This window comes from Leptonychotes weddellii, chromosome 1 (genome assembly GCF_054177405.1).
Source record: "Leptonychotes weddellii isolate Sample4059 chromosome 1, ASM5417740v2, whole genome shotgun sequence".
Taxonomy (NCBI): Eukaryota; Metazoa; Chordata; class Mammalia; order Carnivora; family Phocidae; genus Leptonychotes; species Leptonychotes weddellii.
The window spans coordinates 2,362,129-2,387,514 of record NC_138369.1 but is presented as its reverse complement, the minus strand read 5'-3'; the positions used below and the strand labels follow the sequence as shown (position 1 = coordinate 2,387,514).

The 25,386-nt window shown below is 54.2% G+C and overlaps 2 protein-coding genes and 1 non-coding gene across 4 annotated transcripts in view; all 3 read left to right on the top strand.

The window, feature by feature from the left end:
* Positions 1-1,370: 1,370 nt before the first annotated feature.
* Positions 1,371-11,208, top strand: EEF2 (eukaryotic translation elongation factor 2). The gene is made up of 15 exons (XM_006738722.3): positions 1,371-1,510; positions 2,460-2,674; positions 3,747-3,928; positions 4,016-4,227; positions 4,920-5,098; positions 5,297-5,402; positions 5,926-6,039; positions 6,277-6,415; positions 6,587-6,782; positions 7,406-7,664; positions 8,333-8,440; positions 8,860-9,213; positions 9,521-9,703; positions 9,785-9,917; positions 10,494-11,208. Exons 1-15 carry the CDS (start codon positions 1,508-1,510, stop codon positions 10,685-10,687), a joined length of 2,577 nt encoding a protein of 858 aa, XP_006738785.1. The 5' UTR covers positions 1,371-1,507; the 3' UTR covers positions 10,688-11,208.
* On the top strand, positions 4,784-4,848 carry LOC115942784 (small nucleolar RNA SNORD37). Its single transcript, XR_004077360.1, has one exon. It is a non-coding gene; the product is annotated as a small nucleolar RNA SNORD37 (small nucleolar RNA).
* Positions 11,209-16,107: 4,899 nt separating the features above from the next.
* DAPK3 (death associated protein kinase 3) overlaps positions 16,108-25,386 on the top strand; it is a 14,301-nt gene continuing 5,022 nt past the window's right edge. Inside the window, exons 1-6 of one of the 2 annotated variants that reach the window (XM_031033926.2) lie at positions 16,108-16,241; positions 17,198-17,338; positions 22,600-22,960; positions 23,112-23,241; positions 23,515-23,563; positions 24,222-24,248. In XM_031033926.2, the coding sequence (XP_030889786.1) occupies positions 17,277-17,338; positions 22,600-22,960; positions 23,112-23,241; positions 23,515-23,563; positions 24,222-24,248 (629 nt within the window). In that variant the 5' untranslated portion in view covers positions 16,108-16,241; positions 17,198-17,276. Of the gene's footprint in view, positions 16,253-17,197; positions 17,339-22,599; positions 22,961-23,111; positions 23,242-23,514; positions 23,564-24,221; positions 24,249-25,386 lie in introns of both variants that reach the window. The other variant, XM_006738721.3, reaches the window with a different exon arrangement.

Genomic DNA, 25,386 nt, shown 5'->3' with positions numbered 1-25,386 from the left:
GGGAGTCTGCTTCTCCCTGTGATCCTCCCCCCTCTCATGCTCTCTCTCTCTGTCTCATTCTCTCTCTCAAATAAATAAATAAAAATCTTTAAAAAAAAAAAAAGAATATCATTCATGGATGATACAAGAAAGACGCCCTAAGAGCCTACTATGTACCAAGCATTGAGCTTAGCTCTTTTTTTTTTTTTTAAATATTTTATTTATTTATTTGACAGAGAGAGACACAGCAAGAGAGGGAACACAAGCAGGGGGAGTGGGAGAGGGAGAAGCAGGCTTCCCGCCGAGTAGGGAGCCCGATGTGGGGCTTGATCCCAGGACCTTGGGATCATGACCCGAGCCGAAGGCAGACGCTCAACGACTGAGCCACCCAGGCACCCCTGAGCTTAGCTCTTTATAAAGAATAAAAATACTGAATGGAATGCCATTTTGTTCCCTCAAGCCAAAGATCTGAGATACAATAGTTTGTTAGGGTCAGATTAGGACACAAATGCAAAATAGACTTGTGAACCTCCGGCTAGAGAGGAAATGAAATAGAAAATGAGATTGCACCTGGAAAGTGCTGAGCCCCGTGCCTGAGACATGGCAAACCATGTCCCTTAAATAAATGTTGTATTAATAGCAGTGATAGGTAATTAAAATAGCTGACATGTATTGAGTGCTGTGTCAGGCGCAGAGCTAATCTCTTTGGATGTATTTTTTTTTTTCCTTTGGATGTATTTAGTTAATCTTACTGTCCCTCAGTGAGGCAGTAATGATTACCCCATTTTACAGGTGAAGAAACTGATGCACAGAAGAATCCAAGTACCTAGTGTAAGAACAGGTAGAGTGGGGGAGATAGTAAGGTGTTTTGTTTATCGTTATAGCAACTACACCTATAGCAAGCAATTCCTGGTACAGTAGATGACCAATCTATCTTTCTGGGATAAATGAGTGATTAATACCTGCCTTCAAAAAAGGTTTTTATCTTGAAATAATTATAAGGCAGATAGTTGCAAAAATAGTACAGAGAGGTCTCGAGGATCCTCGCTCCACCTTCCCCCAGTGGTTTCATCTTACATAATAGCAAAACCAGAAAATTGGCTGTGGTACAATCCACAGACCCTTTTCCCACTGTAAAGTACTTTTCACAGAAGTGTTTGTCATCGTGCAAGCGGATATAGCGGCCACGATTAATACTCTCAGCTAAAACGGCGCTTCTCGCCCAAGGCACCTGAGCATTGCATTCCGGAAGCTTGCACCCAGCTCTGGGTCGACCACCGCCCCCGAGAAATCCCGCAGTCCCACCATCGCCTGAAGGGTTAACCGGAGGATCCCGTCCTTGCGCCTGCGCGGGGCGTTGCTTTTCGCCCCGCCCCCGCAGCGCGGTCAGATGACCCGCCCAACCGGCTTCTGCCTATAAAAGGTCGGGTGTTGACGTCAACGTTCTCTTCCGCCGTCGTCGCCGCCATCCTTGGCGCGACTCGCCTCGCTCGGATCTGTCTGGGAGAATCCACCGCCATCCGCCACCATGGTGAGCAGCGCCGACCGGCTGGTGGCCTGGGTGGGCGGCGGGAACCCCGCCGGACCGGCGCTCCCGGGTCTGGAGCGCTGGGGCCGCCCGGACCTGGAGGAGACATGGCGGCACCGGCGGCCCGGGGGTGAGAAGCGGCCGCCGCCATGTCTGCGCGTCGCGCCGTCCGCCGAGCCTCTGCCCCGTTTCCGGGGGCGCCAGCGCCTCGCGGGACCCCGGGCCGGAGCTGGGGCAGAGGCGGGGCGGGGGGGGGTTATGATGATGTGGCAGACGCTGTAATGGCGGGCGCCGTGTGGGGAGCGGGGCGAGCCGAGCGGCCTTATGTAACGCGCGGGTCGCGAGCTGGGCTTGGTTTTCTGTCGGCTGCGGTGGGTGGCAGCGGGTGGGAGGACGGGGGTGGGCTCGCCGGGGAAAGGCTTCCGCCCCCCCCGCCGGCTGCCGTCCCTGCGCGTCTCGACTGCGAACAGCTGACAGCGGAGCCAGCAAATGGAGGCTGGCGTCCGTGGGGGCAGCGCGAGCTCCCCGCCCCCGCCGGTGGCCCCGTCTGACCCCCAGGTGGAGGGGTGACCTTGGATTGCACAGACGGCCCTCGCTCGCGGGAAGCCCGGGAGAATCCAGCGGCGGGGATGGGTTTTTGGGGGGGAGCCTCTTCCCTCCCGCAGTCGTAACTGGGCTGCCAAGGCCTCCGACGCGCGTATGCCCTCGGAAATCTGGTGTCACTCCTGACACTTGGTCCCCAGCCCCCATCTGGGTCTCGGCGACAAGTAGAAGCGGGGTTCCCGGAGGGGGGCAAGTGGCGTTTTTAAGGGGGTGTCAGCCACCAGGTGGAGTTCAGACGGTGGTTGGGGCTGTCACCGCGCCGGTCCGCTCCTGGCTGGGGCCTTCGCAGTCTTGATCGAAGTCCCAAGGCCGTCGGGGCTGCCCTGAGCCGCCGCCTCCTGCCGTCCAGGTGAACTTCACAGTAGACCAGATCCGGGCCATCATGGACAAGAAGGCCAACATCCGAAACATGTCCGTCATCGCCCACGTGGACCACGGCAAGTCCACGCTGACGGACTCGCTGGTGTGCAAGGCTGGCATCATCGCCTCCGCCCGCGCTGGGGAGACCCGCTTCACCGACACCCGGAAGGACGAGCAGGAGCGCTGCATCACCATCAAGTCAACGTGAGCAAGCGCTGGTGTCCTGGGGAGAGCTGGAGGGGAGGTGTTCACCCAGGTCTGGGATGCGTGGGGAAGCCAGACCGCAGGCAGTACCACGTTCCTGGGGCTGCTGGGGAGGTGATTTGAGCACCTTGGGGGCTGGGGTTTTGAACTGGGAGGAAGAATGAGGTTCAGTCTCACGAGGGGAAGGTGCAGCCAGCCGGTGAGGCAGTGATGCTTGGTGTTGGGACCTGGGGAGCCTTGGAGAGGAAGGGGGTTAACCCAGCGGCCTCCCCGTTTCGGGGCCACAGTGTTCTTGGCACTTTGGAGAAGTCGGGGGGTAATGCCACTGGCATCGAGACGCTGCCAAATACCGTGACCCGTATGTGGCCCACCCAGTGACAGTTTTTTTGGCTGTGTTGACAGAGTGAGCACCTGAAGCAGTGACTGTAGCTGCCTCTTATTTTTAGTTGGTCGTTTGTTTTGAGATTTCAGTTGGGGGTAGTCTGAGGTTTTTAGGTTTTATTCTGTCACCTGGTCAATATTTGGAATCAGGTGTGTTGAACTTGGGAGTAACCAGAATGAAGGGGCTGGGCAGATGGTCTCCGAGGAGTTTTTCTTTTTAGGAGGTTTATTTGTTTGACAGACACAGCGAGAGAGGGAACACAAGCAGGGACAGTGGGAGAGGGAGAAACAGGCTTTCCACAAGCAGGGGGAGTGAGAGAGGGAGAAACAGGCTTCCCACGGAGCAGGGAGCCCGATGTGGAGCTCGATCCCAGGACCCCGGGATCTCGACCTGAGCCTAAGGCAGACGCTTAATGACTGAGCCACCCAGGCGCCCCATGAGGAGCTGCTTTTTGCAGCTGGTACTACTAGGGAGGTGGGCCTCCCTGGGTGAGGGCAAAGCTTCTTGGGTGGGATGGCTTTTGTGTGGGAAGTCTGAATTCTGTCTGTAGGGAGGTAGTAATTAGCGAGGAGAGAAAATACTACCTCACTGAGAGGGTTTAAAAGGCAGGAACCTAGGTTTATTCCAGGGGTTACGCTAAGGCAGTGGAGATGTGGCTTCCATCCACCCAGCTTGCTCCAATCTCCTCAGGGCCATCTCCCTCTTCTACGAACTCTCGGAGAACGACTTGAACTTTATCAAGCAGAGCAAGGATGGCTCTGGCTTTCTAATCAACCTCATTGATTCCCCCGGGCACGTGGACTTCTCCTCGGAGGTGACTGCCGCCCTCCGTGTCACCGACGGTGCCTTGGTGGTGGTGGACTGTGTATCTGGTAAGCAGTAGGTACCCGTGCGTGTAGTTAGGATCCTGGGGCTGTCTCCCCCCCCCCGTCCCCGCTGATGGAGACGCCTGTCCCCAGGTGTGTGCGTGCAGACAGAGACGGTGCTGCGGCAGGCCATTGCTGAGCGGATCAAGCCTGTGCTGATGATGAACAAGATGGACCGGGCTCTGCTGGAGCTGCAGCTGGAGCCTGAGGAGCTCTACCAGACCTTCCAGCGCATCGTGGAGAATGTCAATGTCATCATCTCCACTTATGGGGAGGGCGAGAGTGGACCCATGGGCAACATCATGGTAGGTCATTTGCCTGCTGAAGTTGAGGGTCTTGGCCAGCTTGCTATTTGCCCCTGTGTTCCCAGTACTTTGTTCCATGTCTCCCTACGGGGAGACTCAATTCTTGCTCATACTGGAAGGGCTGTGACCTTCCTTGGTGTTAGGGTGCTGGCCCTGGGGACTATTGTGAGTCTAGGGTCTCTTGGAGACTCTTGGTAGTTCTGAAGGTGAATTTGCCGGGAATGTTTACTTATTAAAGATTTTACTTGACAGATACATGGCGAGAGAGGGAACACAAGCAGGGGGCGTGGGAGAGGGAGAAGCAGGCTTCCCGAGGAGCAGGGAGCCAGATGCGGGGCTCAATCCCAGGACCCTGGGATCATTACATGAGCCGAAGGCAGACGTTTAATCATCTGAGCTACCTAGGCGCCCCGAGCTGGGCTATTTTTAAAGCTGGTTTCACTTAGCACTTTTGGGGGAGCTGCAGGCTAGTGGGTGGTTCTGCCTGCTGACAGTGCTCTAAGGGTTAGCGTGTGTGTACCCTGCTGCCAGAGGGAATGGAGAAGAGTTGGGCCTTAAAAATGATGACTAAAATTTCTTCACTTTGACCTGATGGCTACTGAAGAAATCTGACGTCTGAGGCCCACAGTACCCAGGGACTGAGTGCTTTCTATGCAACTGTTTCCGTTCATAGCATTTTCTTGCTCTTGCAGATCGACCCTGTACTTGGAACTGTCGGCTTTGGGTCTGGACTCCACGGTTGGGCCTTTACCTTGAAGCAGTTTGCAGAGATGTATGTGGCCAAATTTGCTGCCAAGGGCGAGGGCCAGCTGGGGCCTGCTGAGCGGGCCAAGAAAGTGGAGGACATGATGAAGAAGCTGTGGGGTGACCGGTGAGCACCATAGGGGAGGTGCAGGCGCTCTCCGCACTACTTCTACGCCTGGACGGGGATCAACTGGCAGTGGTGGGGACGGGGCTGGGGACCACCAAACGTCTGTAGGCTCCTTCTGCCCAGCTTGGTTTCCTTGGCCCATCTGGGTCTCTCCTGATCCTCGTACCATAGTTGAGTTGGTGAATACTTCTCTGCCAGGTACTTTGATCCAGCCAACGGCAAATTCAGCAAGTCAGCCACCAGCCCTGATGGCAAGAAGCTACCACGGACGTTCTGCCAGCTCATCTTGGACCCTATTTTCAAGGTGAGCTGATGAGTGCATCGTGGATGTGCATCCCTAGGGCTGTCTGTCCTTGGGCCTGGTGGCTCCCGGAGGACCGGTTACCGATCTCCTGTGGTTGGGCAGAGCTGGGTTGAAAGGTAGGTGCTGGGGGAGGGTGAGGTAAGAGTGGTGGAGGTTCAGCCCTCAGGGCTCCACTCTGACAAGCTATCCACTGAGATTCCTGGGGGGAGGGGAGTGTGCCTCTCTGGCTGGGGGTTTGGTGGTGGGGAGAGGAGACTAAAGGTGGGGGTTTTGCTAGCAAGTTTTAAGTGTTTGTGAATTAGAACATGTTTGTGGTCTAGGTGTCAGAACAGACTTATGTCTTGTAACAACCTATTCTGTCTTTCCAAGACTTAGTCTGGCGAGGCCCTTAGTGCCCTGCTGTTAGGAGAATTTTGTAGCACTGCCCTTGCTTTGCTTATGGCTTAGGATTGTTGGGAAGGAAGCAGTCGCAGGCTTCCCATTACCTTCCCAAACCCACTGTGCTATTTTTGTAACTTTTTAGGTGTTTGATGCTATCATGAATTTCAAGAAAGAAGAGACGGCAAAGCTGATTGAAAAGCTGGATATCAAGCTGGACAGCGAAGACAAAGACAAAGAAGGCAAACCACTTCTAAAGGTGAGTGTGGATGGTCCCTGTTGGGGGGTACTTGCTGGCCCTGCCCTCTGGTGCGACAGTGGCTCTCAGTCGAAGCTTCACCAGTCACAGCCCCATCCACCAGTGGACGTTCAGAAGACCTGTGGTGTTGGCCTCTCTGGGGGGAGCAGCTCAGAATCTAAGTGCGTCTTACTATCACTTTAGCAGGGGATTCTGAGGGCCATGGGTCTTGCCTGAGCTTTCCGTTTCCTTCCGTAGGCTGTGATGCGCCGCTGGCTACCAGCCGGGGACGCTTTGCTGCAGATGATCACCATCCATCTGCCTTCTCCCGTGACGGCCCAGAAATACCGCTGTGAGCTCTTGTATGAGGGGCCCCCGGACGACGAGGCAGCGATGGGTACGTACGGTTCATCTATGATCTGGCTCTAGAGTGCTGGGCTTTGCCTCAAGAGCGGTCTATGGCAGTGGTTGGAAGGCGCTGCTTATTGCTAAGTCCTGGGTCACGGTTCTGTAAGGGTGAGCTGCGAGGGAATCACATGTTCCCCTTTGGGGATTTTTCTCTTTTCAGGCATTAAAAGCTGTGATCCCAAAGGCCCCCTCATGATGTACATTTCCAAAATGGTGCCAACCTCCGACAAAGGTCGGTTTTACGCCTTCGGTCGTGTGTTCTCTGGGCTGGTGTCCACTGGCTTGAAGGTCAGGATCATGGGGCCCAACTACACCCCTGGGAAGAAGGAGGACCTGTACCTGAAACCCATCCAGAGGTAAGGCTCAGCAGTTCGTGGGTATGTGCTGGGCTGGTCCGTATTCCACCCCACTCCCCACCTCTCCCCCACAGTGAGGGTGGCAGGATATGGTGTGGCCCGGAGAGGGTGAAGGAACCGTTAAGGTGAAGGAGGGACTTGTCTGGATGAGCATGCCCGAAAGCAGTGGTCTGAGCCCTGGTTTGGACTTGGACACACACATCCCTAAGCTCGAGGTGCTGGCAGCGGTAGATCTGCCAGGTCCCCAGAGAGCCAGCGTGGACTTCAGAGGGCATATGGTAGTGGTGGTCTCCGGGTGGGGGAAGGACTGCCCCTCCACACACACAGCCCGGCTCCTTGGGGCCCTCAGGTTCCTGTGACACTCCAGTAAGCCCTGAGTGGGGTGTGGAGCCCCAAAGGGGAGGTGGGAATGAGCAGGTAGATTTCAGCTTTGGTGTGCAAGAGCTGGGACTCCTTGTCATGGGAACTTGGGTTGCAAGGTGAAGTCAGGGACTAAAGCTCTAGGGGTGGGTTCACACCACCATTTCAGGCAGGCAGGACAGCCCCAGGCTCCAGAAGGAAGGAGTCCTTTTTTGGCCATTTGGGGATTTGGTGTATTTTAATGCTTGTTCTGTCTCCCTCAGGACAATCCTGATGATGGGCCGTTATGTGGAGCCCATTGAAGATGTGCCTTGTGGGAACATTGTGGGTCTGGTGGGCGTGGACCAGTTTTTGGTGAAGACTGGCACCATCACTACCTTTGAGCATGCCCACAACATGCGGGTGATGAAGTTCAGCGTGAGCCCTGTTGTCCGGGTCGCTGTGGAGGCCAAGAATCCGGCTGACCTTCCCAAGCTAGTGGAGGGTCTGAAACGGCTGGCCAAGTCGGACCCTATGGTGCAGGTGGGTGGTGCCCTGACAGGAGGGAACACTCCCTGCAGGAGTGGTTAGTTTATGGTCTACGGAGGGGCTTCTCAGAGTTAGGGATATTCAGATACTGGAAAGTCAGGTGTGTGCTGAGCACACACTTTTCCTGGCAGAGCAGCTGTGCAGCAAGGGGGTAGGTTTTTTTGGTTTTGTTTTGTTTTTTTTAAAGATTTTTATTCGTCAGAGCACAAGCAGGGGGAGCAGCAGAGGGAGAGGGAGAAGCAGGCTCCTCAGAGCAAGGAACCCGATGTGGGACTCGATCCCAGGACCCTGGTATCATGATCTGAGCCGAAGGTTAGATGCTTAACAGACTGAGCCACCCAGGCGTCCCATAAGGGGGTAGTTCTTGCCCCGAAATCATTCAGTTCTTTTTCATAACATTAGATTTTTATGGGCTGTCTAGTGTAGATTGTTTTGGGAGATAATGCTGAGAACCAGCAAAAAAAAAAAAAAAAAAACACGTGAGAGCACTTACTGTATTGTGAGCCCTGAGTTACCCAAAATCCCCATTTTTGTGGAGTCTACCTTCTCCAACTGGAGGGAAGCCTGGAGGGAGCCTGCTTTCCACCCATTCCCTAGAATTTCTGGGGATCCCTGAATGTCCTGGGGTCAGTGCCCAGGGGCTAAGTCTTGGCCCCTTGCAGTGCATCATTGAGGAGTCCGGGGAGCACATCATCGCAGGGGCTGGGGAGCTGCACCTGGAGATCTGTCTGAAGGACCTGGAGGAGGACCATGCCTGCATTCCCATCAAGGTGAGGCCTGCTCCAGGCTCAGATGGCTGGAGGCCTGAGTAGAGACTGCATAGTCAAGGGTTTTTTGTTCTTTTTTATGTGTTTGTCATACAAAGTCTGTTATTAGGAAACGGATAAAATGTGTTGTCAGGAAACAGTTTACGTACGTGTTCAAAATTTTTGAGGTTGCAGTGTGAAGGGTTTGCTGTTTTCCGGATGCTAAGAAATGTTAATAGAAGTTTCTGGAGATTGCAGATCACTTAGGTTTCTGTAGCTAGCCTCAGGTCTGGCTGTTGGGTGCCCTAGTTTTCATCTGGTTTTGCAAGGAGCTGGGTTTGCATCTGTGTATGATGCTATGCCCATGAGTCTGATCAGGAAGACCCTGTAAATGTTTCCTTGGGAGGTCACTGCCTGGCCTGACCTTCACGCTTCCCTTGCAGAAATCTGATCCCGTAGTCTCCTATCGTGAGACTGTCAGTGAGGAGTCGAATGTGCTCTGCCTGTCCAAGTCCCCCAACAAGCACAACCGGCTGTACATGAAGGCTCGGCCCTTCCCTGACGGCTTGGCTGAGGACATTGACAAGGGTGAGGTGTCCGCCCGCCAGGAGCTCAAGCAGCGGGCCCGCTATCTGGCCGAGAAGTATGAGTGGGATGTGGCTGAGGCCCGCAAGATCTGGTGCTTCGGGCCCGACGGCACTGGCCCCAACGTCCTCACTGACATCACCAAGGGTGTGCAGTACCTCAATGAGATCAAGGATAGCGTGGTAGCTGGCTTCCAGTGGGCCACCAAAGAGGTGAGGGGACCACTCGGGGTCCAGCTGATGATGGATCAGCTAGCTGTTGGTTCTCAAACAGGCCAGGGAGGCTCACAACCTATTGGGGGATCTTGGGGTCACTTGTACTTGGTTCCCTGTGGGCGCAGTGGGGCTGTGGTCTTGCCTTCTGGGAAGGGAGTCCTAGGGAGGTTGCGCTGGGCAGGACGCAGCGGGTCAGTCTAGGTGGAGACCAGGAGGTGTTGGTGTAGAGCTATGTGATTTGTCTTGGAAGGAGGGGCTGCAGTAGTCGCAGGACATTGATGGTGGTCTCTGGCTCCTTCTGCAGGGGGCTCTGTGCGAAGAGAACATGCGTGGTGTGCGCTTCGATGTCCACGACGTGACCCTGCACGCGGACGCCATCCACCGCGGCGGGGGCCAGATCATCCCCACTGCCCGGCGCTGCCTCTACGCTAGTGTGCTGACTGCCCAGCCCCGGCTTATGGAGCCCATCTACCTTGTGGAGATTCAGGTAGGGAGGGCCGGTCCTGTTCTTTCTTACTGGTGCTTTTTTGCCCAACAGTTGCTTATAATAGCCATTCTTGCCTGACAGTGTCCGGAACAAGTGGTTGGTGGCATCTACGGTGTCCTGAACAGGAAGCGGGGTCATGTGTTTGAGGAGTCCCAGGTGGCCGGCACCCCCATGTTTGTCGTGAAGGCCTATCTGCCTGTGAATGAGTCCTTTGGTAAGTTCCAGCTCGGTGCATCCCTCAGACACCCACTGTCTCTGGCCGTTGGTTCCAGGGCAGAGCCAGTAGTCTGACAGGCAGACCTGGTCCAGGATACATCCGGGTTTGCCTCTAGCAAGGCCGATGAGAGCTGTGGATGGAATCTGCAAAGTGCTGGCCTGGGCCCCGCCCGTTTGAACCGCGGAGCAGCAGGGCTAGAGGACGAGTTGGTCTGCTCGATACGCAGCTCCCTGAAATGGTGGATTTGCAGGGGAAGAAAACCCTTGGATGTGTGACTTGGTGAAATGTTAAGGTCAAGGCCAGTAGAGCAGTTGGCCTGTAGCTCAGGTTCATGCTGTGGGTGAGCAGAGGGAGGCCCAGGAATGGCCAGCACTGACTCCCTTACGAATTAGTGGGTTTTGAGCAAGGCTTGGGTGAGGTACAGGGTTAGGTTTAACGTGTGACCTGATTGAGTTGACCCGGGTTCTGTGATGTGTGTGCCTGCGTTGTCCCCACCTCCTCTGAGGCTTGGCCATGGAGGTAGTGGGAACCAAGTCTCCTGAGCCTGCTAGTGAGCCCTGTCCCTCTCCACAGGCTTCACTGCTGACCTGAGGTCCAACACTGGTGGCCAGGCCTTCCCCCAGTGCGTTTTTGACCACTGGCAGATCCTGCCCGGGGATCCCTTCGACAACACCAGCCGCCCCAGCCAGGTGGTGGCCGAAACACGCAAGCGCAAAGGCCTGAAGGAAGGCATCCCGGCCCTGGACAACTTCCTGGACAAATTGTAGGCAGCCCTCCCCTGCAGCCCACCACCCTGGTGGGACTCAGCACAGCCCCTGTACCCGGCTGACGATCAACCACAGCAACAAGCCCTCGCATTCTCCATAACACCTCGAGACTGTCCACGGGGACACTCCACCTGACAGGTTCTGGGGCCCACTCAGTGCCATCACTCAACGTGAACACTTGATGCCGTTTCTTTCGATATTTATTTCAAGATTTCAGAGGCAACAGAAATGCCCTGGTAGCAGGGACTTATTGGCCGGTGGGGGTGGGGGAGGCGGGATGGGACACTCAACACTTTTTTCCATTTCAGAAACTCAGATGTCAAAAAAAAAAAACATAACGCATTAAGAGGTTTATTTGGGTAAATGGCCCGTAGTGGATTTTCCCCCGAGGGGGAAGGAACGAGCGGGTAGACCTTTCTCTTTGGACAGAAGCTAGAAGGCAGGAAACTTTGTGCGGTGTCACCGTGAGCACCTCCAGCTGTATTAGTGCCATTGGAATAATAAATTTGTTATGGTGGTGACCGTGTGTGTCCATGTGACTTCCTTGGTCCCGTCAGGCTGCAGCGGGCCTCCCCCATGCCGGTATCTCCACCGCTGGTGATAGCCGTGCAGAAGGTTCGACTTGACCGTGAAGTATCTTCGGATGTCAGGCCCAGGTACGGAGGCCCATCTGGCACACGGGGCTAGTCCACGTGATGGTGCCTCTTGGGCCTGCACTGTGCAGAGGTGGCCACACTGGCCCATGGGGCTGCTGAGTGCTCGAGGTGCTCGAGGTGGGTCCTGTGCAACCAAGGGGTTTAATCTGTAACCTTGCATTTCACTACACTTCTGGAGTCTGATGGTGCTGGGGCTGCCATGTTGACGGTAGCTGGCTTGGACAACTCTGAATGACTTCACTGTCAGGGAAAACCACAAAAGCAAGCCACCTGCCAGGCAAATTGTCTTAGCCAACCAGATTGGTTGTTCAGAAAAGTTAAAGCTGGGAGTTAAAAGTGACACACATACCTAATAGATGTTTTTTAAGATTTTGCCAGAGCACAGGCAGGGGGTTCATGACCTGAGCCGAAAGCAGACGCTTAACCGACTGAGCCACCCAGGCATGACAAGATGTTTATTTTAACCATAAACATTTAATTCCAGACCTTGTCTTTCTACTTCGTCACTCTTCACCTTCTTTGGATAAACAACCACCAGAATGCATTGCTTCAACAGTGATGCTGCACTGTGGTGGATGCCGTTTTGGAAATTTGTTGGGGGGACTTGGGTTGTTCACCGGCTTAGGGAGCCCCATTACCATTTAGAAGGCAGAAGCCAGGCAGGGATGATGGACGTCATGAAAGCACTGGACAGCTCCACCCATTTAAGAGTTGTCCCGTGCAGTCTCCGACCCCCAGCATCTTCCAACAAAGGGTCATTCGGGTTCGAAAATGTTCTTTCGGAACCCGACATTGACACCCACACTCAAGTATTTTTTTTTTTTTTAAAGATTTTTATTTGTCAGCGGGCACAAGCAGGGGGAGCAGCAGAGGGAGAGGGAGTAGCAGACTTCCCGCTGAGCAGGGAGCCCGATGTGGGACTCCATCCCAGGACCCTGGGATCATGACCTGAGCCGAAGGCAGACGCTGAACGACTGAGCCACCCAGGCGTCCCCACAGTCAAGTACTTTTTGTACTTTTTATAAACACTTACTTTTGAATACGTTTACAGACAAGTTGCAAAGGTGTTACAAAAGTATGCTAAGTGACTGTTTACTTGGTTGTCACGGCTTCAGGATCCAGTCGAGGATACCACATTGCATTTGGTTGTGCATTTTTATTTTTTTTAATTTTTTGGCTTTTTTAAAAGATTTTATTTGACAGACACAGCGAGAGAGGGAACACAAGCAGGGGGAGTGGGAGAGGGAGAAGCAGGCTCCCCACGGAGCTGGGAGCCCGATGCGGGGGCTCGATCCCAGGACCTGGGATCATGACCTGAGCCAAAGGCAGACGCATAACGACTGAGCCACCCAGGCGCCCCATAGTTGTGCATTTTTAATATCCAGTAATTTTGTCAAAAGATAGGGACTGTAAATTGATAAGATGGAACTGTGCTTTACGTTTTCAATTCTAAATTCTTCTCACTTCAGGTATTTGGCTTGCTAACACAGCACCTCTATGTCCGTGTGCATTTTCAGTTGTAAAATTCAAAAGGATTCCTTTGGTAGGGGCTGTCCTGACAACTTCATCACGTCTTGTTGTGCTTATCCCAAGCATCGATATGTTACAAGTATGTGCCTGTGTATGTTGCTCCTTATGTGTGTTTCCTTTTACTGATTTTTTTGTGTTACCCTTGTCTGTTTTTTTTTTTTTTTAAAGATTTTATTTATTTATTCATGAGAGACAGAGAGAGAGAGAGAGGCAGAGGGAGAAGCAGGCTCCCAAGGAGTAGGGAGCCCGATGCGGGACTCGATCCCAGGACCCTGGGATCATGACCTGAGCCGAAGGCAGACGCTTAACCATCTGAGCCACCCAGGCGCCCTACCCTTGTTTTTCTAGGCCAGTCGTTCACAACCTTTTTAGTCTCAGGACACCTGTACATTCTAATCATTATCAAGGACCCCAAAGACCCTTTTTGTTTAAATGGGTTTTATCTACTGATACTTACCATGTTTAGAAATTAAAATTGAGAGGTAAAAATATAATTTTATTTAAATACAACAAACCCATTATGTGTTAACATCTTTATGAAGAAAAGAACCTTCCAAAACAAAAATTGGAAGAGTAGTAGCCTACCTTTTTTCAAATCCCCGAAATCTCCGGCTTATTCGGGGACAGCCGGATTCTCATACCTGCTGTGTTAAATGTACGGTGATAACGTGGTTTTGGTTGGATTCTATGGAGAGAATCCAGCTTCATTCCTGTGCATGAAAAAGAGAAGCCCTTTAAGAACTGTTCTCGGAATTGTGGCTGTTCTTTGATGGAACACCAAAACTCAAGTGGTAATTTTTTTTTTAAAGATATTTGACAGAGTATAGATAGGCAGAGTGGCAGGCAGAGAAAGAGGGATATGCAGGCTCTCTGCGGAGCCAGGAGCCCAACGGGCTCGATCCCAGGACCCTGGGATCATGACCTGAGCCGAAGGCAGACGCTTAACAGGCTGAGCCACCCAGGCACCCCAACACAAGTGGGAATTTCTTAAAGAATAATTACAGTGTGGTATTTGAGACCATATTAACGAGCTTTTCATTACTGTTAAACTCCATTGGCCCCTCATGCACTTTGAAGGCGTCCTTTTCCCGTGCACGCTTTTGTAACATGCATTGGTCCCTTGGAAATACCGGTATACCTGAAGTTTGCTGCTCTTTCAGATTGTTGACACGTCTTATTAAAAAAATATTGAAAAGTTAACAGTTTCATCAGGGAAGTGTTGGAAACTCAAGCAAGTTTTGAAATATTTTTTTTTTTGCTTAAAAGCTAAAATTTGGGGCACCTGGATGGCTCAGTCGTTAAGCCTCTGCCTTCGGCTCAGGTCATGATCCCAGGGTCCTGGGATCGAGCCCCACGTCGGGCTCCCTGCTCAGCGGGAAGCCTGCTCCTCCCTCTCCCGCTGTGTCTCTCTCTGATAAATAAATAAAATCTTTAAAAAAAAATAAAAAATCTTAGGGGCGCCTGGGTGGCTCAGTCGTTAAGCGTCTGCCTTCGGCTCAGGTCGTGATCCCAGGGTCCTGGGATCGAGCCCCGCATCGGGCTCTCTGTTCAGCGGGGAGCCTGCTTCTCCCTCTCCGCCTGCTGCTCCCCCTGCTTGTGCTCTCTATCTCTCTGTCAAATAAATAAAATCTTTAAAAAAAAAAAAATCTTTATAAAAAAAGTAAAAGCTTAAATGTACCATTGGCAACAAATCCTGTCAATTGTTTCCCTTGAAGTGACAGATTCGATTTGTTCGTTTTTGAGAAAATGCCATATACCCAAGTCTAATTTACTATAGTTTGTCAGGTTTGTTTTTGTTTTGTTTTTTCAAGGAAAATGATGTTCCAACTCACTAAGTGTGGGCTACACACAAGCGACTTTCTTCCAAAAAATGCAGTATGGAAAGGGGAGGAGAAAAAAGTATTCTGGAGAAACCTGACATGGAACCAGGTGACCAAGGCCAATGTGAACAGCAATGTCATGTCGATAGTCTGGACCTGTGATACGGTGTCATGAGAAGGGCATTTGGTCTTCCTCCCTAAAACCCATCACCCCAGTCTATGGAAAAAAAAAAAAAGACATCCAATTGAGGGACATTCTACAAAATACCTGACCAGTCCTCCTCGGAACTGTCAAAGTCATCAAAATAGGAAAAAAGGAAAGTCTGAGAAACAACCAAGAGGACCCTAAGGGCTAAATATGTGGGATTCTGGAGGGGATTGTTGAGACAGGGAAAGGACGTTGGGGAAAACAAGTCTGAATGAAGTATGGACTTGGTTATGAGAATGTATTACTGTTGGTTCGTTAGTTCTGACAAGTGTGCCATACTAACGTAAGATGTAATGATTGCATCTAATGTAAGATATAATTACTGATGCAATGGGTCCGGGAGAAGGTGCTTGAAGCAAGAATCCAGGCTGATGGGACAGCTTGTGCAAATCCCTGGGTGGGAGTGCAATGTTTGAAGTCAGAAGGAAGGCAGATGAGCTTGGAGTGGAGTGAGCGAGGAGAGAATGGCATGAGGGCAGGGTAGGCGGCGAAAGTCAAGACGTGGGGTCTTTCGTCAGATGACATCTGCAGTGGTTCAGGGCTTTCTGGGAATGATTCTCAGCTATGCCATTTCCCGGCTGTGTGACTTCGGGTGGGTTACTTAACCTATCTGGGTCTCAGCTTCCCCATCTGCAGAACCGGAGAAATGTTAACATGTTTTACCTCCTATGGTGGTTGATTGGTACCTACTAACAAGCTGTTTTATCGTGTATCTTGAGACAACACACGTCAGAAAAATCAAGCATGAATGGCAACACCTGACTGATCTCATGTGCATTTTTGTTTATGCATTTGGAAACGTGGGTAACATTTTAGAGAGGGGGAAACTGCAACTCAGGGACTAAAGCGGTCCCGGGGTCCACCCCAGGAGCGGCCATGCGGGAGCTGGGCCTCGCATGCGCTTGTCTCGTGCTCAAGGAAGGCAGGAGGAGGGATGCAGCAGTTCGGCGTCGCACCCCTCAGCTTCAGGACCGGGGTCAGAGGAGAGCGGGCGGGGTGGCCCAGGGGCCGGAAGTCGGCCTTTCGACTTCCTAAGTGTGACTGACGCCCGTTCCAGCCAATCCGCTGCCTGAAGGCGAGCCTGCCGGCCAGTGGCGATACATCATCCGGAGGACCGGACTCCAGCCCGCTGGGCCTGGAAGGCGGCTGGGGGGCGGGGCGTCACAAGGGGCGGGCGCGTAGACCAATGGGCGGCGGGACCCCCCTCCCGGGGGCGGGCACTGGCTGACGCGACGACGTCGACGCAGGTCGGCGCGTCCCGGCGGCCGAGGCGGCGGGGTTGGAGAGGGCGGCGGTGGCCAGCGCGGCAGAGGGCCGGCCGGGGCGCGGGGCCGCGGACGGTGCGGAGCGGGTGCGACTCGTGGCCCGCGGAGGGCGCGGGAGGCCGAGGCGGTGTTCCGGGGGCGAGGGGGGGGACGTTCGGAGACCTCCTGGGATGAGCCGGCAGGAGAAGGGGCTGGGTCGGGGCTTGCGAGGGGCGTGGCCGCCTTGGAGACGCTCGAACCCGGACGTTAGGGCTTGGAGGGGCCTGTGGACGGGGCCATGGCGGTGTACCCTGGAGCTTGTCCGAAGGTTGGGGGAAAGACAATGGAGGAGACTCTGAGATGTGGCCCTTTGCGGGTGGGGGAGACGGGGTGCGGGCCTCTGCAGGGGTGCCTTCGAGGAGCGGGGAAGCGGTTAGTGCTGTCGGGACGGCGGAGGTCAGGGGCAGGCGACCGTGGGTAGGGGGCTGGCCGCAGTTTGGAAGCCATTGTTCAATTCCCGAGGAATTCAGCACACCGCTGAGGAAGGTCTTAAGAGATCTGTGGAGGTCAGGGGTTTGTTGGGGGAATGGGTGAGGACAGGAGGGGTTAAGGTCGCAGATGGGCAGGGAGGTGGGGGGTGTTGGCACTGGAACGACTTAGCAGGTTGGACAGGCGTAAGGGAGCCCCGGGGTTTGGGGGTGTGCAGTGTGGGGGGAATTTGCAGGAATGTGGGGGGGTGCTTTGGATGAGCAGGTTGGGAGAAGCCTAGGAGGGAGAGGCAGAGAAGGGCTGGGGCAGTGTGTGGGGAGCCAGAGGTGTGGGCCTGGGGGCAGTGTCGGGGCCAAGCCTGCGCAGTGGGGCTTCCAGCGACCTTTTGGGTGGTGTGGTGTCCAAGTGAGGTAATGGGAAAGTACCTGGCCCGCCACATGCATGTGCCTTTTATGAGGAGTGTGGAACTTCGTTTGGGGGCACAGGGTGGGGGAGATTGCTCCATGTAGCTAAGAGTAATAGTTGGCGTCTCACTTCTTCCCTATTTCCCCTTTCTCCTCCAGGGTCACAGCTAGGGGACTCCCTGAGGTCCTGTCTCCAGCCTTGAGCAAGGGGAAGGCACCAGAAGGCAGACTGCCCACCATGTCAACGTTCAGGCAGGAAGACGTAGAAGACTACTATGAGATGGGGGAGGAGCTGGGCAGGTGAGCAGGGCCAGCTGCCGGGCCTCGGGTCATGGGAGAGGGGCACTGTGGGGTTTCCGGATAGTACCCCCCCTCCTGTCCTTCATCCTCCTCTTGGAGGAGGAATGAGTCAGTGGCATGTGCTGGCCGAAGGAATTTAGGCTTTGGAGTCAGGTGGCCCTGTCTGCACATTCTTGTTCTGACCTTCTCTGTTGGGGAGAAATAGAATTGGAGCACCTACCAGCGTTCCTGCCGTGTGGCGTGAGAGCAGTAGGTGGTGGCAGTGTTTGTTGGTAAAGGTCTGTCCCTCTATTTAATCCTCTCTTGAGGGAGATGATTGGTTTTCGTGCACGTTTGCAGGAGAGGCCTCCTGTCTGGGCCCATGTCCTTGCCAATTGTTTAGCATTCTTGTGGGAAAGAGCGGAGGTTTCCCATTCCAGCCAGGCAGCTGATTTCCTGTCTGGAGGGGCCTGGGAGTGTCCCCTGAGAACACCGTGCCTCAGACTAGCCAGGCACCATCCGTCCCCACCCCCCCCCCCCCAGCCTCAGACCTTATTTGGTGAGTTCGCTGCTGACCAGCCCCATGATGTCACCAAAAGGGAATGTAAATAACTGAGTCGGGTCTCACGGCTTGGCTGAGAAAGTGTTTCAGGCTCATTTGGGATTCTGAAGTCCCTACTTTAGGAATTTCCTTAATAGAGTGGTAGAGAACATAGGCCCCCCCACCCCCCCATCTCATCCTTTATTGTTGGAAATGTGTTAGGTCCTCCCGCTGAGGGCAGCTTGGCCAAAGTCAGCCAAATGTCCCATGTATATGCCCCTTCACCCACCGATTCCGCTGTTAGGAATTAATTCCACAGGAATACGTATGTGCAGACCCAGTGACCTAAGAACAGGGGTAGTCGCTGTAAGGATTTTACGGGAAGTTTCTTCAGTGGTCCAGCTCCACTGCCTCTGGAGCGTTACGCGGCCTGTAGAATGTTCGCCACCCAGAAGCGTACTGAAGGTTTGTAGTAGCTGGGTCAGTTTTAATAATTAATTCATTTTATTTAACCCAATAGATTGAACTATTATCATTTTACTTGTAAGCGCGACAAAAATTAGAGGTGAAAGATTTTACCACCGAAAGATTTTACCACCTTTTTTGAATATGAAGCCTTTGAAATCTGGTGTGTGATACACACTCCCAGCACATCTCAGTTCAGACTGGCGTGCGGGCCACCGCGTGGCCAGTGGCTGTCGTCTTGGGCGGCACGGCTCTAGCCGATGATCCCAAATGTGCTCGGAGATCCGTGAGGTGAAGGGTTAGAGGCACAGGATGCTGCGCACGCCGTGCCACAGTTTATATGAGTTAAAGATGTCTTTTGGACATCCCAAGTTCTAGTCTGTCTTCTGTTACTTTGGTTCACCTACGAAAAGACCTACAAGGCAGGTGTACCTGCCCTCCCTGTTTTATAAAGAAGCGGAGGCCGAGAGGAGGGAAGCAGCTTGCCCCAGGCCACGCAGACTGGAAGTGGCCATGTGGGATTCCAGCCCTGAGACCAAGCCCTGCTGGCTGCAAAGCCCAGGTGTGCTGGAACCAGAGGTGGGCATTAGGCTTCTGCCTGCCCCCCTGGAAGAGGCCCAGTAGATGTCCCAGTGAGGCGGAGCCCTATGCATTGGGAAGAGCGTGCATCCTTGTGCCCGGACAGCATCCTCTCCCATGCTCGCTCTGCACCTTGGCAGATGCCTGCCGCAGAAGCTCTCAGTTTCAGAGGCAGGGGAATTAGCAGCCCGGCATCCTCGTGATGAGGACCACGAATAAAGCAGGGCCATGTTTTCTTGTCCCAGGGGGGATGGGGCTGCATGAACTGGAAGCAAGTGTCTTTGTGTGTGTGCTTGGGAGGGGTCGGGGGATTCTTTCTTCCTAGTTCACCTTCACACTGATAGTCTTGGGAAATAAATCACTCTGTGGGTTGACAACGTGGACTTCCGCTCTGGCTTCCACTTCATAGAGTGGTGCGTGCACTTGTGTGGGCTTGGGCTGCCACAGCAAAGTACTGTGGACGGGGCGCCGTGAGCAGCAGAGATTCATACTCTCCCGGGCCTAGAGGCGGGAAGTCCAAGATCAAGGTGTCCGCAGGGCTGGTTCCTCCTGAGGTGCCTCTCCTTGGCGTGCAGATGATCATCTTCTCCCCATGGCCTCACAGGGCTGTCTGTCTGTGTCTATGTGTCCTTCTCTCCTATTAAAAGGACACTGGTCAGATTGGATTCATCCCACTCCTGTGAGCTCATTTTATTTTATTTTATTAATTTAAAGATTTTATTTATTTGAGAGAGCACACACAAGCAGCGGGGAGGGGCAGAGGGAGAAGCAGACTCCCCGCTGAGCAAGGAGCCCGATGCCAGCCAGACTCGATCCCAGGACCCTGACGCTTAACCGACTGAGCCACCCAGGCACCCTGTGTAAACTCATTTTAACTGAATCACGTCTTTAAGGCCCTGTCTCCGGATAGTCCCGCTCTGAGGTGCTGGGGGTTAGGACTTCAACAAGGATTTTTGAGGTACCCAGTTTAGCCTGTAATAGCATTTTTTTGCCTGTTCCCATGAGCCCTGTCTTACTCGTCTTCATTTGTTAGTTCACATTAGAAAGAAGCAGGGGAAAACAATCTTTCTATCTGAAAACGAGACCCCACATCCAGCACTTAGCCCAGTGCCGCCGGCATGGGGTGAACGTTCAGAATTTGATGTCATTCCCATTGGGGATTTGTCGTGGGACTTGCTTGGCTGGTGCAGGCAGAAGAGAGGGGAAGCATTTCGGGTGACGGGAGAGTTAGTGGAGACGTGGAGGGGGCAGGAGAATAGTGTCCCCCGAGGACCGTTGTGGCAGGTTCAGGAGGTAGGGGGGTGAGGCTTGACAAGGAGCACTGCCTTTCTTGGCTGACCTGTGCGCTTGGCTTTTGGATGAGTGTTTGAGTCTCCTGTCACCGCCGTCACTGATCACCACAATTCAGTGGCCTAGAAGGACGTGCAATTATGTGAAAGGTCTGGGAGTCTGGAGTCTAAAACAGACCTGTAGGGCTGGTTCCCCCCAGGGCCCCAGGGAGACCCAACTCCTGCCTTTTCCTGGCCCGCGGCCCCCTCTCCATCCTCACCGCCAGCAGCGCGGGGTCTGCCCATCTCTGGGACTTTCACCTCTGCCTCCCTCTCCTGAGGACCTCGTGAGGATGCCGGCCCCCGGGAACCCAGGGTCACCCCCACCTCAGGGGCCTTGACTTGCTCCCACCTGCAAGGTCCCTTTTACCAGGAGCGGTGATCTGTTGACAGGTTCTGGGTTTCACCCGTGGGTGTCTTTGGTGGGGCCATCATTCAGCCCACTGTGTTAGTAGGCTGCCCACCTTGAATGTCCCCCATCTTCCAATTGAGCGTGGGTAGAACACATCTGTGCTGGCACCATGGGTTGGTCCACTTACTGCACAAACCCCGTTGGGTCCCTCACTCGTCTGTGTGTCTCTGTTTCTAGGGTCGTTCTGCCTGGCCTGGCCTGCCTCTGCTGTTGCCAGCTTTGGCGAGCCTACCTGCCTGTCCCCATCTCTGCCCTTCCTTCCTCGGAGCCCTCCCCCTCACCGCCCTGTCTCTTTGCTTTTGATCCCTGGTGGTGCCTTGACGTTTTCTTTCAGGAGCGTGTGCTTTGTCTTGCACTTGGTCCCCGTTTATGTGGAGTCAGCAAAGTACGGCCTGTGGGCACATCCGGCCCCAGCCTAGTGTGATCCTGCCTGCCTCTGAACCTGGAATGTTTTTTTATTTTTTTAAAAGGTTGTAAAAACACACAAGAATTATGACAGAAACCACATGGCCCATAAGGCTAAAAATATTTATTGTCTGGCTTTTTTCAGCCAGCTCTTGAGTTAAAGTAAGTTAATATAACTAAGTTCTTGGATAGCAAAATAATTTGGACATTGGACAGCTCCCTGGGGTACAGTAAATAGGATTTCTGTCTCTTTTAATAACTGCTCTCTTGAGATATAATCCACGTACTGTACAGTTCACCCATTTACAGTGTGCAAGTTAGTGATCTTTTAGTGTATTTACAGGGTTTTGCAGCTGTTACCCTAAATAATTCTAGAACATTCCATTACCCAAAAGCAATCCTGTCCCCATTAGCTGTCCCCATTACCTGTCACCTCCCCACCCCACCCCAGCCCCCGGCCCCCACGAGCCCCCTTCCTGTCCGTGGATGAGCCTGTTCTGGACATGTCACCCACGTGGACTCAAACCCTGTGTGGCCTTCTGTGTCTGGTTCCCTCCCTGGGCTTCGTGGGCTCGGGGTCCGTCCCCGGGCCCACGCATGTGGGCGCCTGGCTCCTGTTCGCGGCCGATTGACATGATTTTACCACCACCCGTGCGTGGTGGACATGTATTCATCTGTCAATGGCCATTTGGTTGTTTCCCCCTTGAGGCTGCTGGGAATCGTGCTGACTGAGGATTTGCGTAGAACCCTCTCTGTGGATTTCTGTTGTCATTTCTCTTGGGCAGACATTGGAAGGAACTGCAGAGGTGCGTGGAAACTGTGTCTAAGCTCCCGTTTCCGTGGGTGCAGGCTCTGGCCCCCGTCCTCTCTGTCAGTTCGAAAATGTGTGTGTTCCTCTTACTTGACCAGTTGAATAAGAAGTTAGTGGCTTTTTAAGTTTTTTCTTAGGTTTTTAAAAATGACAGAATAGACTATGGAAAGTCAGATCAGTGTAGAATCACATCACATAAAAGATCCCCTCTGGGGCGCCTGGGTGGCTCAGTCGTTAAGCGTCTGCCTTCGGCTCAGGTCATGATCCCAGGGTTCTGGGATCGAGTCCCACATCAGCTTCCTGCTTCTCCCTCTCCCACTCCTCCTGCTTGAGTTTCTGCTCTCGCTATCTCTCTCTCTGTGTCAAATAAATAAATAAAATGTTAAAAAAAAAAAGTAAAGACCCCTCTTGGCCGCCCCGCCCCTCAGCCCCCTCCTCTAACACGGGTGGCGAGCAGGGTGGACAGCTCTCAGGGCGTCCTGCCCGCTGTGCCCGAGGAAACACCTCTTGTCGGCTGCTTTCTCCTGGCTGCCTAGGATCCCACCGGCCCTGGGATGGACTGTTTCCTTTTGTAAACACTGAGCCACTTCCCTGCTCTCTGCCTGGCAGACCTGCCATGGCCACTTTGGACCCACCTAGCAGCTCACCTGCCACCTGGCGGGGCTGGGAGGTGCTGTCGCAGAAGCCCCGTCCCCTCCCCAGTCCCTCGCCGGGCCCCTGCTCACTCCTCTGTCCCCTCAGCGGCCAGTTTGCCATTGTGCGGAAATGCCGACAGAAGGGCACCGGGAAGGAGTATGCGGCCAAGTTCATCAAGAAGCGCCGTCTGTCGTCCAGCCGGCGAGGCGTCAGCCGGGAGGAGATCGAGCGGGAGGTGAACATCCTGCGGGAGATCCGGCACCCCAACATAATCACGCTACACGACATCTTCGAGAACAAGACGGACGTGGTGCTCATCCTGGAGCTGGTCTCGGGTGGGGAGCTCTTCGACTTCCTGGCGGAAAAGGAGTCGCTGACGGAGGACGAGGCCACTCAGTTCCTCAAGCAGATCCTGGATGGCGTCCACTACCTGCACTCCAAGCGCATCGCCCACTTTGACCTCAAGGTGGGCTCCAGCAGGGTGGCGGGTCCGGGGAGGGGGTCCAGCTCTTACAGCACAGAGTGCAGGCTGGTGACCTGTGGGGGGTTCCCAGGGGAGATCGGGGCTGTCTTGGGGACGCTGGGCCAGCAGAGCAACAGATCTGCTATACCCCCAGCCAGAAAACATCATGCTGCTGGACAAGAACGTGCCCAACCCACGGATCAAGCTCATCGACTTTGGTATCGCCCACAAGATTGAAGCAGGGAATGAGTTCAAGAATATCTTTGGCACCCCTGAATTCGTGGGTATGGCTCTGCATAGTGCCTTGGGGCCGGGGTTTGTGGGGCCATTGGAGGATCCCTGGCTTGTGGGGGCGCCTCGGGCCTGGCCCCTGGGCATCTGGCCCACCCCCCTGATCTCCTCTCCCAAGTCCTGGTGTCGGCACGTGGAGGTCAGGCCACCCTGCCCCCCGCGCCCCCCCCCCAGGTGGGCCGTGCTGCTCCCTGTGGCCGTATCCCCGTGCTTCCTCAGACGTACCAGCGTCCGACCCCACCCCTTGCGTCTCCCTGTCCCCGCAGCTCCGGAGATCGTCAACTATGAACCCCTGGGTCTGGAGGCGGACATGTGGTGAGTGGCAGGGAGTGGTGGGGCCAGGGCTGCCTGCCGCTGAGCTGAGCACACACACGCCTGGCATGTAGCCCCTTTGTTCCTCAGGGAGTCCCTCAGCCTGGGAGCTGCCAGGCCACAGCCTCAGGCTGGGATGTAGGCCATCCGCCTGGTTGTGGTGCTGTTGGGTGTGGGCAAGACAGACCACTGCCTTGGAACGGGGGGTCGGCAAACGATGGCCCGTCAGCCAGAGCAGGTCCGTGAGCTCAGAATGGTTTTCTTGTTAAGGTGTTGTTACACACAAAACAGACAAGTAAGGGACAGAAACCGTGACCCAGAAAGCCTGAAACATTCGCTGTCTCACCCTTTGTAGGAAGAGTTTGTCAGCCCCGCTTGGAGCAAGGCAGGCACAGAGTCCCACATCTGCCCCAACCCCTCCCCTGCCCAGTTTGAGCCTTGAGGGGTGGGTGTGGCCAGATGAGCTTGGGTGCCCCGTCCTGAGACACCCAGAGCTGAGGGAGGACCGCCCTTAGTGGAGGCCGTGCAGACCCTGGAAGGAGAGCAGAGCAGGCCATGGGCTTCTGGCTTCCCCGTCTGGGCCAGGTAGAGGTTCTGGGAATTGGGGTGCCACCCCCACTGCTGAGCTGACTGTTCCTCTCTTCTTGTGTGCTCTGTCCAGGAGCATCGGAGTCATCACCTACATCCTGTGAGTGCCTGGTTGGTGCTTCCTGCGTCTCCTGGGGCCCTGCTGGCTCAGGAAGGCTTCTGGGCAGGGACAGGGACCGTGGGCTCTGACCCGCCACAGTGCTCAGTGAACTTGGTGGGTGGGTGGATGGGTGGATGGATGGTGGATGGATGGATGGATATGGTGGATGGATGGTGGATGGGTGGATGGATGGACAGATGGTGGATGGGTGGGTGGGTGAATGGATGGATGGTGAATGGGTGGGTGGGTGAATGGATGGATGGTGGATGGGTGGGTGGGTGAATGGATGGATGGTGGATGGGTGGGTGGGTGGATGGTGGGTGGGTGGATGGTGGATGGGTGGGTGGGTGGATGGATGGTGGATGGATGGATGGTGGATGGGTGGATGGATGGATGGTGGGTGAATGGATGGTGGATGGGTGAGTGGATGGATGGATGGTGGGTGAATGGATGGATGGTGGATGGGTGGATGGATGGATGGTGGATGGTTGGATGGGTGAATGGATGGATGGTGGATGGGTGGGTGGGTGGATGGAAGGATGGTGGATGGGTGGGTGGGTGGATGGATGTATGGTAGATGGGTGGATGGATGGGCGGGTAGGTGGTGGATGGGTGGATGAGCAAATGAATGAATTTGTGTAGGAGGGAAAGGTGATTCCTGTCTCAGGCTCCTGGAGAGCCCTGCTCTGTGCAGAAGAGGTTTCCCTGACCTATTCCCTCAGGCGCCACGGTTGGACTGTTCCTCACCTCCATCCCTGTGTTAAGTAGGCCCCCACTGCTCTTTCTTCCCTTGTCAGGTGGCTTAGTGATCCACCCTGAAGGTTTATTTTTTTTAGATTTTTATTTATTTATTTGACAGAGACACAGCGAGAGAGGGAACACAAGCAGGGGGAGTGGGAGAGGGAGAAGCAGGCTTCCTGCTGAGCAGGGAGCCCGATGCAGGGCTCGATCCCAGGATCCTGGGATCGTGACCTGAGCCGAATACAACGCTTAACCCACTGAGCCACCCAGGCGCCCCACACCCTGAAGGTTTCTTAAGATGGTTTTTTTTTTTTTTTAAGGTTTTATTTATTCATTTTTGGGGCGCCTGAGTGGCTCAGTCGTTAATCGTCTGCCTTAGGGTCCGGTCATGATCCTG